The 11,674-nt window shown below is 37.1% G+C and overlaps 2 protein-coding genes across 3 annotated transcripts; both read left to right on the top strand.

The window, feature by feature from the left end:
- Window positions 1-570: 570 nt before the first annotated feature.
- LOC113348462 (pseudouridine-5'-phosphate glycosidase-like) lies at window positions 571-4,254 on the top strand. Its single transcript, XM_026592238.1, has 12 exons — window positions 571-780; window positions 904-1,012; window positions 1,112-1,222; window positions 1,506-1,588; window positions 1,878-1,937; window positions 2,192-2,252; window positions 2,462-2,568; window positions 2,662-2,739; window positions 2,875-2,920; window positions 3,002-3,122; window positions 3,252-3,337; window positions 3,894-4,254. Exons 1-12 carry the CDS (start codon window positions 715-717, stop codon window positions 3,962-3,964), a joined length of 999 nt encoding a protein of 332 aa, XP_026448023.1. The 5' UTR covers window positions 571-714; the 3' UTR covers window positions 3,965-4,254.
- A 375-nt stretch (window positions 4,255-4,629) lies between these two features.
- LOC113348460 (protein FAR1-RELATED SEQUENCE 5-like) lies at window positions 4,630-8,719 on the top strand. 2 transcript variants are annotated; one of them, XM_026592236.1, is made up of 3 exons: window positions 4,630-4,987; window positions 6,096-6,196; window positions 6,458-8,719. In XM_026592236.1, the coding sequence occupies exons 1-3, from the start codon at window positions 4,945-4,947 to the stop codon at window positions 8,621-8,623; spliced, it is 2,310 nt and encodes a 769-aa protein (XP_026448021.1). In that variant the 5' UTR covers window positions 4,630-4,944; the 3' UTR covers window positions 8,624-8,719. The 2 variants fall into 2 exon arrangements, with proteins under 2 accessions (XP_026448021.1, XP_026448022.1); XM_026592237.1 differs by lacking the exon at window positions 4,630-4,987 and adding an exon at window positions 5,056-5,944.
- The last annotated feature ends 2,955 nt before the right edge of the window (window positions 8,720-11,674 follow it).

Raw genomic sequence — 11,674 nt, 5'->3', positions numbered from 1 at the left:
ACAAGAAGACTAGGCGATATCCCCCAATACAAAATCTAACACAAGTACATGGAAGCCAACCAGGCTGCAGTTGCTCTTGCAAACTATGCGGCAGATAAGAGCCACCAGGGAGTATTACAAGCCAACGTTTGGGAATATATCGTCCCAGAATAATTTCGTGTAATCAACGATTCCAAGGGCGACACATTTTCCGGTGTAATTTCGTGTTAGTTTCAATCTAATATAATATATCAGGCTTCATCATCATCAGAAGAAGAACCAAAAAAAAAGGCCAACATATCTATGCTTCGATTTCTGAAAACAAGTCATCGGCCGAGTAAGCTTTTAGAGAGAAAAGAAAAGGCTTGTAACCATCCCCGTGGATGGAGGTTTTAACACCAAACCACACCGAAAAGCCACTTCTATTTTACACGATTTATAAAGGGGATACCTGTCCTACTAATTACTGAAACCATTTCATCGATCCAACAACTAAGATCAGTGGGATCTTTTTGTCCAATATGAAGCGGTATCCCCTTTATAAATCATGCTGTTTTATCAAAAAAGAAATCGCTTCTGTAAAAATATCGCTTCTGTCTGTAGTAGTTAACTTTCATACTTGCAACTCCAATCAAAACCTCCGATTTCTCATAAAAACCTACTTTGGGTGTACTGTGGGATCTTCACAGCTACGCACAGTCTCTCACTGAAACCCTAATCACCACTCACTTGGCAATGTCATCATCTTCACCCCTCTCAAGATTAGTTAATCTACAAAGGCAATTTGAACAAACAAAACAGGTAATATCTTTCAAATCAATGTTGAATTGTAACTTACCATTAGGGATTCGATTTTGAAAGACTTCAATTTCTTTCTTACTGAATTACTGTGTTTGGTCGTGAATTTGTGAAATGGGGGTATAGAGTGAGAATGGTTCTAGTAAAGGGGATGTCAAGATATCACCAGAAGTGTTTGATGCTTTGTCAAATGGCCGTGCTGTTGTAGCTCTCGAATCCACTATAATTTCACATGGTATGCTAATCGATTTTTGTATTTATTTTTCTATTTTGAGCTGTCTGCTTCTTAGTTTTAGGTCACAGTGTGATTATCTGTTTTCTCTTTTAAGTTCAGGAATGCCTTACCCGCAAAACTTACAAACTGCAACGGAGGTGGAGGCAATTGTAAGGGAGAATGGAGCAGTTCCAGCCACAATTGCTATTTTAGACGGCACACCATGCATAGGTTCTCATTTATGATTTAGAACTGTCTTCAATAATGAACTCACACAGTATTGTTTAATATATGTTTATTGTGATGGTGCTCTGATGATTGATATATTTACATTTCATGATGTTAATAGAGATATAAAACCGTTGATTTTTGATGATTTCAATTTCAATATGTACAGTAGCATCCAAAGACATTCTTGAGGATTTTGCTTAGGACTGTGAAATATTATTGGAAAACCCTCCCTTGTTCATTTATTGGTATCTTTATGCTTAGTTTTTCTTCTTTGCTGGTTCAGGTCTTAGCAATGAACAACTAGAGAGGCTTGCAAGTCTTGGCACTAAAGCTCAAAAGACAGCTCGTAGGGACATTGCACATATTATGAGTCATAATCTGGGATACGTTTATTGATCAGTCCTTAGTTTATTCAAATATCTGAGTATCTATAATTCAAACTGTTGAAAAGATTTGCAAAAGATATAGTGAAATTTTGTTTGTTCTGTGTAACATCCTTCTGATACCATGTCTATCCTTGCAAGACCTGACCTGTCATCAAATTCCTTGCTGGCAAAGGACTAACCAGCTAATCAGAGTCATCAGGCTGTTGAAGTATTTCAATTTCTTATATGTTTAAGCAATGATAAGAAAGATTTTCATTATACCTTCTCAGGTGGCAAGTGGAGGAAATGGCGCAACAACTGTTTCAGCAACTATTTTCTTTGCGTCCAAGGTAACCAACTTCTCAGCTTTTCTCTATTTTTCCTTTTCTTGGTTTCCTTGTCGTCCATAGAAAATTATACATATATCTATTTGTTACCTCAGAGAAGATTTTCAGCCTCCTCCCCTCCCTCCACAACACTCCTCTTTTTTCATCTTTCTTCTTCTATGTTCATATCTCATAAACCTTTCCTTTCGATAACTGACGTATCTCTTTACCTACCAAAAAAGAAACTAAATATTCAAACTCAACCCAATTTCGTGCAGGTTGGGATCCCTGTTTTTGTGACCGGAGGAATTGGAGGGGTGCACAGACATGGTGAACAGAGTAAGACCTATCATCTTGATTCTTTTTAACTAGGAGTCCAGGATTATTGTTGGCTTGCAGTTAATTGGAACTGTGGCCTTTTGCCATATCTTATGCTATATATATGAATAGATTAACCTTCTTGCAGTTACTAATGGGTTTCTGAACATAGAAGTATCATTCACAATGTTTCATTCTGTAAAAGTAAAATGCCCTTATTGTGTTTGCAGCTATGGATATATCTTCTGATCTGACTGAGCTTGGAAGGTCTCCGGTTGCAGTAATATCTGCCGGTATCAAATCAATATTAGATATTCCAAGAACTTTAGAATATTTGGTACATAACGCCAACTTATCTTTTAATGTCACTGTTGTCACATAAAATTATATATTAAGATACTAATGCATCTCAAGTGAAATCTCCATACAGGAAACACAAGGTGTTACAGTTGCGTCTTATAAGACCCATGAGTTCCCAGCATTTTTTACAGAAACAAGTGGCTGCCAGGTGCTACCATCGGAACTTTATATTTGTTTCCGTGTTTTCAATATCACTAACTTTTTGTGGAGCTCTATTTTTCTTCTGTTAATTTTGGACTCTCGAGTTGTATTGATTTTATTTTGCATGCCATGCAAACTACAGGTGCCGTGTCGTGTAGATTCTCCCGAAGACTGCGCTCGGCTTATAGGCATGACCTGTTCCTTTTCTTTCTATAATACGTATCTCGTTGTACTTCTGGTAATATGTTTAAGTTGATTTTGTCTTTTAGATGCCAACCTGAAACTCGGACTTGGATCTGGCATCCTAATTGGTGTTCCAATACCGAAAGAACATGCTGCTTCAGGAAGAATGATAGAATCTGCAATACAAACTCCCCTAAAAGAAGCAAGGTATACATTAGTCGAGCCTCATCAAACTTTAATCCTAAACTTTAATCTCTATTCTTTATTCACATTAATTTGACTTTGGACTTCTCTATGTTTTTTTTTTTCTTTCTCTCAACCTGGTTTAAATTTCAGGGACAAAAATGTGTCTGGAAATGCTGAAACACCTTTTTTGCTCGCAAAAGTGAACGAACTAACTAAAGGTGCCTCACTGGCATCAAGTATCCTTTTCCTGGTGTCATATGTTTGGCTATACTGTGCTATAATTGTCCGAGCCTTTATGGTAGAATTTCTTCAGAGTTTAGAGTTATACCACTATCAGTTATGGATTTATAGTCATTGCAGGAGAAAGAATATGTATTATATGCTATAAATCTGTATTGTTTGTTGTATCATACGTTTGAAGTTATCAAGGATTTATTCCATAGTTGCATTTGTCACGAGTTTTCCTATGGCTACTGCTAATCATTTAAATCACAAGGTCTTCTCTAACGAAGTATTTATCTGACATAAGATGAACTGTAAGAATAGATGATGAGTTAAGGGCGTGAGTTTTACTGGGTGTGGAGTTCGTGTCATGGCTGGTGTTTTCTTGGTTTTGGGTTCTGATCTATGTTAGGCGTTGATGGGTGCGCTTTTTTAGTATAATCTTTCCTTGTTGGTTGACCATTTCTAGTTTTGGTGATTATAAATATTACAAATGCGTGATGAAACTGCAATATTGAAGCTATCCATTCAGTTTATTTTGCTGCCAATTTCTCCTTAACTAAGCTTCAGATAGTGCACTTGTGAAGAACAATGCACTCGTTGGTGCAAGCATGGCAGCTGCTCTTTCCAAACTCAGATGAAGTTTGCTTGTTGGCTAGAATTTTGGGCTAACGTGAATTTGTGACCCGATACAGTTGATGGAGATCATTTAAAAGCATCTAAGTTTCACGCATTGCAGAAGGAGTTCATGTTAGAATGACAATTTGCTATGTTAACTCATTCATCAAGTGCAGTTCTGGGTTTAAATGGTCCCAGACCCTGATGAAGAGCAGAATGTTCAGTAATGCTATAACCCCATGCAACACAATGGGGTTGTATACAATTGTTTTTTATTTTCATCGACAGTGGAAATTTGACATTTTTGCCATATATACAAAACTACATAGTATGTTGTTTATCTCCTGTTGAAATTCAAATCAGTAGAATATAAATTTTACATATCAGAAAATGCAGTCATTGTTTATGGCTGCGTAGCGCACATCTAAGAAAAATTGTGCGAAACTTAAATTCAGGTCAAAAGTTAGTGCCAAAATCACAAGCTTAGCTGATGTCAGTTTACATGGCTGCTAATGGGGGGTGCCATTTTGCTTCGGAGTGTACCAACCCCTTACCAAAACATGTTTTGTCTTATATGCAATTTGGTACACCTGGATCACCCGATCAGCAGCATTGGTCAGTTTAGGTCAAAGTAGGGTGGAAATAAATGTTTATCCTACAAAGAAAAGCACAAACTGGTTGTTTTTGGTATCAGACAACAAACACTCGATTCTATTTTGCCCTCCATTATCAGAACCCAACCGGAGATCTCCTGTATGTAATAAGACTGTAACAACTAATCTCAGACTAAAAGCAATCGAGTTGGTATTTTGAGCATTTATTAGGGTCTCTCTTTCTTTTTCAGCTGCCACCGTCCTAAGTGAATTTTAGAGAAATCTGTATTCTTAACTTGAGTGCTTCAAAAAAAAAAAAAAAAAAAAAACTTAAATACTTGAGAGTTCTGTTGAGAACGCGGGGCACCATACCCCCTGAAGCCATTGAAATCCATGATCGATTCTGTTCAATGGAGCAGAATACTGTTCAACAAATCGAAGAAGATGAGTGGGGTAAGTCCCTAATCATTTTTCTTTTTGGCATATATTATAACCTGATTGAAATTTTTTAAATTTACTTGATTCTTCATTTTCTGTTTTTATTGTCTAACTTGGGTAATTCCTGATTAATTTTTCTTTGGGCATTTCTTAAAATTTTATATTACAAGAAAAAAAATGTTATTTTCTTATTGGGGTTTTGGAGACTGTTGATGTGTTTCTGTATCATCAAAGCTGTGTGATTCGTTGAATTAGGAACAGACTGGATGATTGTAAAAGTGCTATTAGCTTCCCAACCTTTTCTGGAAGGGCTCTGAGAAACCTAATCTCAGGTTCTGAAGACCTACTGGTTGTTATATTACTCTTATGGAGGCTTGTCTGGGAATTGCTCATCCGTGAGCATCTACTATCTTTGGGAATAGGTAGATTTGGACGAAGCACAATAGAACCATCATTTCACTGTGATTTCTACTTCATTTGTGCTTGAAGGACCACCCCTTCATATATATTAGCGAACCTTCTAAAAAAACATCTGGTATTAACTTTGCTTTTCTCTAGCGCTCGGTAAACTTAAGGATTGTTAAATATGTGTTGATTAGTAAAGTAGGAAAAACTGGATATATTAAAGAACAACGACAGTAACAACAGACAAAACAACTTCTCTGCTGTCCACATTGCTATTAATAGTGGATTTTTTGTGGGGAAAATGGTTCATTACCTAGTGGAATTTTTGTGGACTTAATTGCTTGTTCCGTTATGTTGTTTAAGACTTGAACTTACGAGTTACTTCACAAGCACTGGTTTGTGATTACCCTTTATGTTATCTTTATGCTGGATAAAACTGTCTGGCCAAGTTAAACTTTTCAATATTGATTCTTGAAAAATTGATTCAAGCTGTGGGTACGGTATGATGTTAAGCTTAATAGTGATTCCTAAGATTATTACATGGAAATTTACAGCAGACAACACATGGTAATATATTTGTTTGTTCAAGTGCTTAGAATATTTGTGAATCTGGAAGCAAGGTTTTCTAATCATAATCCAATACTTGTCAGTTGCATGTCAAGTTTTCTATTTCACATACACATTGATGAAATTCTTGTCTTTAATTTATCTTGTACAGATACAGACGGGTTTGTGATCCCAAGCTTGTCAGTTGGAGAATCTGATCTAAGTAAGCCAGATGGTCCAGAAGTGAAGGACGATAAGGTCTCTTCTTCAAAGGTTAGGATTTTTTGGTTCATAGTTCTGACGGAAACGTCTAAAATAACAAGAGGAGGTGCTTTACTGTACTTGTGCTTTAATGATGCTCACATGTTTTTCTTGGTTTATCACCTTCAGTCAGAAAATTTTAAGCACGTAGTCGACATATATAAGGCAACTAGGTTTAACAACCTTTTTTCTCCATAGAACCATCTTTTATTACGAGGGTTTTCGTACTAAAATCTATGTGCTCATTAGTTATGGTATCTGATGTTCTTATAGGCTACTGAAGAAGACGAGAAGATCTACCTAGCGTCACAAGAGACACAACCTTCACAAGTGAATCAGCCAGAGCTGATCCTTTCCTCTGGCTATAAGCAGTGGATTAAGCAGAGACTTAAGGAAGCTGAAATGGATGCACCCAATGATGGGACATTCTATAAACCATTTGTCGGAATGGAATTTGACTCTCTTGATGAGTCATATTTTTACTACAATGAATATGCTAGGGCTGTTGGTTTCAGCATTCGAAGAGCCAAAAACCGTAGATCAAATATAGACGGAGCTCTTATATTTCAACGATTTTGTTGTTCTAAGGAAGGTCATCGCAGAAAGAGGCGTGATAATGATGACGAGGAACCAAAGAAAATGAAAGATGGTGTCTTAGTAAAGGTGAGAAGACGAAATGTAAGGTCTATAAGAGTGGGTTGCAGTGCCAAGTTGGATGTCAAAAGGGTTACTGATGGTAAATGGGTTGTGCGTAAATTTGACGAAGAACACAACCATGAATGTGCTAATTCAGGGGAAAAGCATATGCTGAGGTCTCAAAGACGCATTCAATCTATTCAAGTAGACATGAGCATGAGTGATTGTAAGATAAAGAAACCAGAAAAAGGAGATGTAAGGGCACTTCTAAATTACTTTAGGGAAATGCAAACCGAGAGTCCATCCTTCTTTTATGCCATACAAGGTGGTAAAGATGATCGAATGTTAAACTTCTTTTGGGCTGATACGAGATCAAGGATGGATTATGGGTACTTCGGTGATGTGGTTTATTTCAGGAGTAACTATGGGATCAACAAGTACGGACGGGCATTTTCACCGATTCTAGGTATAAATCATCACCTTCAGACAGTTTTATTTGGTTGTGCAATATTATTGAACGAGAATGAGGAGTCCTTAACATGGCTATTGGAGACATTTTTGAAAGCCATGTCTGGACGTCGTCCAGTTGCAATAGTTATTGATGGAGATGCAGCAATGATGAAAGCAATTGAGCAAGTTTTACCAGGTACCCGTCAGAGTTTATGTTTAGGGGAGATTCTCGTGGATGCTTCCAATCATTTTAGTCATTTAGAAAATATGAGGGATGCATTTATTACAGATTTGAAGAAATGTATCTATGATACACAATGGTGTGATGAATTTGAGTCAAGTTGGGTATTGTTACATGAAAAATACAAGCTTCATGAAAATGAGTGGCTGGATAATTTGTACAAGAAACGGCACATGTGGGCTCCAGTGTACTCGAGGCATGTTTTCCACGCAAATATGATGACGATTCAATGCATCGAGAGTATAAATTCTTACTTCGATGGATTCGTGAATGAGCCACTTCCTCTTTATGAGTTTCTCAAGCAGTATGACAAGGCGCTTGATCATAGACGGGATGAGGAAATATCCGAAGATTTTCAGTCTCTTGAAACACGGCCTGTTTTGAAGTTAGATGTTCCAATGGAACAACAAGCTGCTGATCTGTACACAAGATCAGTCTTTAAAGAGTTCCATAAGGAGTTTTGTGAGAGTTTTAGCTACATTGCTGAAGAAACAGCAAGGGTAGGAACAAATTGGACATATGCGGTGTCAAGGTGGGGTCAAAATAGGAGCTGCCTTGTTAGTTTCAGCTCTTGTAATAATGACATACGAGTGAATTGTGATTGTCAGAATTTTGAGTTCACGGGCATTCTTTGTAAGCATATTTTTAAAGTCTTCACTGTGCGGAATATTATGTTGGTTCCAGATGTCTACATCAGGAAAAGGTGGACAAAAAAGGCAAAAGTCGGGGTTTTCTTGGGTGAAGGATGTAGGAAAGCGCTAGAAGACTGTCAGAAATCTCAAGCCTTCCGCTTTAACGATCTTTGCCAACTCACTTTTAATCTTTGTGCTAAGTCTGCAATATCAATAAATGCTTACCAAACTGCGAAATCTACTATGGAGATGATAATTGGAGAGCTGGACAAAGAAGCCGAGGAAGAGGTGAGTATTACTCAACCTAACATAGATCACGTAAGTAATTTGCATTATCCCATTGATGCTGTTAATGGTATTGGAAGTTCCGATCACCTAATGGGTGAGGATAATCAGACATTGACTTCAGGTAACCATGTTACAATGCAAAATCCCCAAAGGGTTGGGGATACCAGAACTGGGTTCTGGTTACGTCTTTAACATTCTCAAATATGTAAACAGATAGTTGAAGAAATTTTGTGAATGTTATTATGTTTTTTATATGAAAACTGATTTGATGGAGTTCGACATTATACACTTTTGCAATTGTGGAACAAAAACATTATAGATCAACAAGGTTTCAAATAGCTAGCCAACATGTGTTCTTCCATTCCTAACTGTAACCAGGTTTGGTTACCTCAGGCTTAAATAGGCTCATTTCTTTGAGATTGAGCCAGTAAGGTTAAAAGTATCTGAAGTAATCATTGTTGCTGTGGTTAGTAAATGTAAATTGCCCTGTCTTAACGCCTCTACCGGATTTACGATTATGCACTTCCCTCCGGAAATTAGAGATCCGCAGATGCGATAAACTAAATAAGGAGTCAATACCCTATGATCTTAAGAAGTCACTCACAGTTTCTTGAAGAACTCGAAGTTGATTTTATTCAAAGAGACGAGTAACTAGCAATTCAGCTGTTGTTGGCCATATTATTTTGATGGAGCTTGCTACAATTCATCCCTTCCTCCAACATCTGACTCAATTACTACTACCAGGTGCGCAGTTTTTCTCTTTCTCTCTATTTACCTGTTATTATTAGTTTTGTCGTACCAGAGAGTCTTTACTAGTACGAGCAGAATGACTGTTTCGTAAGAAACAAGTTTTTGCAATCAAGCATAGACATTAGTCTTCGTTGCAGACAATCCATCTCGTACAATTTTGTCTGAGATAACTTGTAATGTATTTATTGGACAGGTTACTTATACAGTATGTGATATTTTCTGTTATAGTTGGAGGAGGCGGTAGTAGTTTGAAGATTCAAATGGCAGAGTGGTCTAAGAGGGAGACAACCATCTGCTGCTTGTAGGATGTCGGTGATTTACAAATCCTTCCAGCTGAATATGAAATTAAGGTGGTAAGTTGGGAAGTGTTGTTTTGCTATAAGTTTCTCCTTTTCGCCTAGTTATGTTTTCCACCTTGTACTTCTGTTTTTGCAGTGATTGTTCAAAAACTTACCAGGAGTGAATGTATACTAATGCCCTGGCTGTGATGTTTCTTTGTATATTTGCCATTATGATAATCCTAATACTGCTGTTATATTAGAATTCGACGGCGTCTACAACTCGACAGCGTCTTGAGTAAGGCCCACGTAGTTGTACACTGATGACCAAGTGAGGCTCTGAGAACAACTAGTTCAAAGTGCTGGTACAAGGGTAATACTGTCGAAGCTTTGCCATGAATTTGAGGATAGATTTCTACAACATATTGCTATTGAATGGTATGTATTTATTCGCAGACATGTATGTGCTGTTATAACTTATAAACAAGTAACTGATTCAGGATGCTAAATACACAATGTTCAAATCAAGTAGTCATACAAGTTCATGTATGTTTCCATTCTTTAAGTTTCTTAAATCTTTTCTGTGTCCTTTAATTGGGCTAATAAATCTTCATGGAAGCTTCTAGTTGTCTATCATTTCTTATATCCCCCATGGAAGGGTCCAGATCCTTGATAAAAAAAAGACTAGGCAATCATCATGTCTTTGGGTAGATGAGGTAAAATCTATCAGTTAAATGGCATAAACCTTGTGAATGTAATTTGTTATTTACAACGAATTTACAATGAATATTACTCTCTTAATTTTCGTTAAGTAATGGAACAGGTGTAGTAGTGTACCTCGTACTAATAGCACAGTTTCTGCTGCTCCAGACTCTATAACAGGTCCTGGAAGATATCTTCCTTGAAAGGGAGGAGGTATTACACCTGCCGTATAAGGGGTTTTTGTTAGTGATTCCTAAAATGTTTTTCACGGATTGGTAAATGATGTATCAGGGATGGAGTGTGAATTGTCTTCTTGATACCAGGTTCTGGCAATTGAATGTGCTGCACTGGGCTGTATGGGTGTGACCAAGAAGATTTTGACTGCAGAATAGAAATAGTGATGTGTGCTTCTTGTATTGTGTAATAGTAACTCTTTTCCAAAACGGAGGGAGATATTTTCTAGAGATGATCGTCACCTATTCTAGAAGGTCCATATCATCTGTTTATCGTGCTAGAATTGACCAAATGTTAGGTATTCAAGGTGGTCCATATTATCTAGTTATTAATGATAGTCGTGGGTGGTTCATATCACTTAGCAGCTAGAGTCGGAAATCAATTGAAGGCCCTATATGTCATCCAACTAAAGAGTACTGGGAATTGTGGCCTTAAAGAGTCCTCATCCAACGTGAGCCTTTCAAATTCTTGTTTGTTTGTTTGTCACTGGGCAAAGCCTACATGTCCAGCCTTATGCTGCTGATTTGACTGAGCAACAGAAACAACTGGACTGGATTGTCGACCAGTAAACGAGTAGCTGAAATCGGTCTTTTAAAAATTGCTTGCAGTTTATCTTGTTCTGTTTAACAGTCATTGGAAATGTGCAACCATGCGCGCAAAAACAATGATGATGGCTACCCATTTCTCTTGAATCTAGAGTTCTTGTCGGTAAATTTGTATGTTTCCAAAAATGATATCATTTCCCAACCAACACTATTAATGCACCTGTCCATCGATGACACTGAATTTATTACCCGTAAATAATAATATATCAGAAAATTAGCTAAAAGGATCAAAATCAACAATTTCTGGGATGAAAAAAACATCTAGATTTTGATACAGTTTAAATGGACAAAAATGTAAAAATAACAGGATGTAAACAGTTTCATCCTACTCATTTTCAAATAGTTTTTCTTATTTTTAATTTACATTAGGGTGCATCCAGTTATATCCTCGTTATTTTTTAAGTTTAAGCCAGGATGAATCCAATTTAATCTTGCTATTTTTTTGGTGTCCATTTCACCAATACTAATTTTTACTCGTCCATTTAAACCGTGTTTTAAAAATATTTTGATAAATGACCTATTTTCCGATAAATGTATTCCCAAGCCTGCTTATGTGATGCTCAACTCAGCTCACCTGGAAGTAGAATCACCTGTTTAACCAGAGAGAGTTAGCAATGTGTTACCACTGTAACTGTGACACGTGACCCAATTTTTCTGTCGACCAAAGAATTGGG

This window comes from Papaver somniferum, chromosome 2 (assembly GCF_003573695.1).
Source record: "Papaver somniferum cultivar HN1 chromosome 2, ASM357369v1, whole genome shotgun sequence".
Classification (NCBI taxonomy): Eukaryota; Viridiplantae; Streptophyta; class Magnoliopsida; order Ranunculales; family Papaveraceae; genus Papaver; species Papaver somniferum.
The sequence above is the reverse complement of the archived record's forward strand: the minus strand, read 5'-3'. Positions and strand labels throughout refer to the sequence as shown.

Coding starts and splice junctions, on each gene's coding strand:
- LOC113348460 (XM_026592236.1), top strand. CDS start 4,945: ATGGAGCAGAATACTGTTCAACAAATCGAAGAAGATGAGTGGG. Junction 4,988..6,095: donor AATCGAAGAAGATGAGTGGG/GTAAGTCCCTAA, acceptor TATCTTGTACAG/ATACAGACGGGTTTGTGATC. Junction 6,197..6,457: donor ATAAGGTCTCTTCTTCAAAG/GTTAGGATTTTT, acceptor ATGTTCTTATAG/GCTACTGAAGAAGACGAGAA.
- LOC113348462 (XM_026592238.1), top strand. CDS start 715: ATGTCATCATCTTCACCCCTCTCAAGATTAGTTAATCTACAAAGGCAA. Junction 2,253..2,461: donor GCACAGACATGGTGAACAGA/GTAAGACCTATC, acceptor TTGTGTTTGCAG/CTATGGATATATCTTCTGAT. Junction 3,123..3,251: donor ACTCCCCTAAAAGAAGCAAG/GTATACATTAGT, acceptor TTTAAATTTCAG/GGACAAAAATGTGTCTGGAA.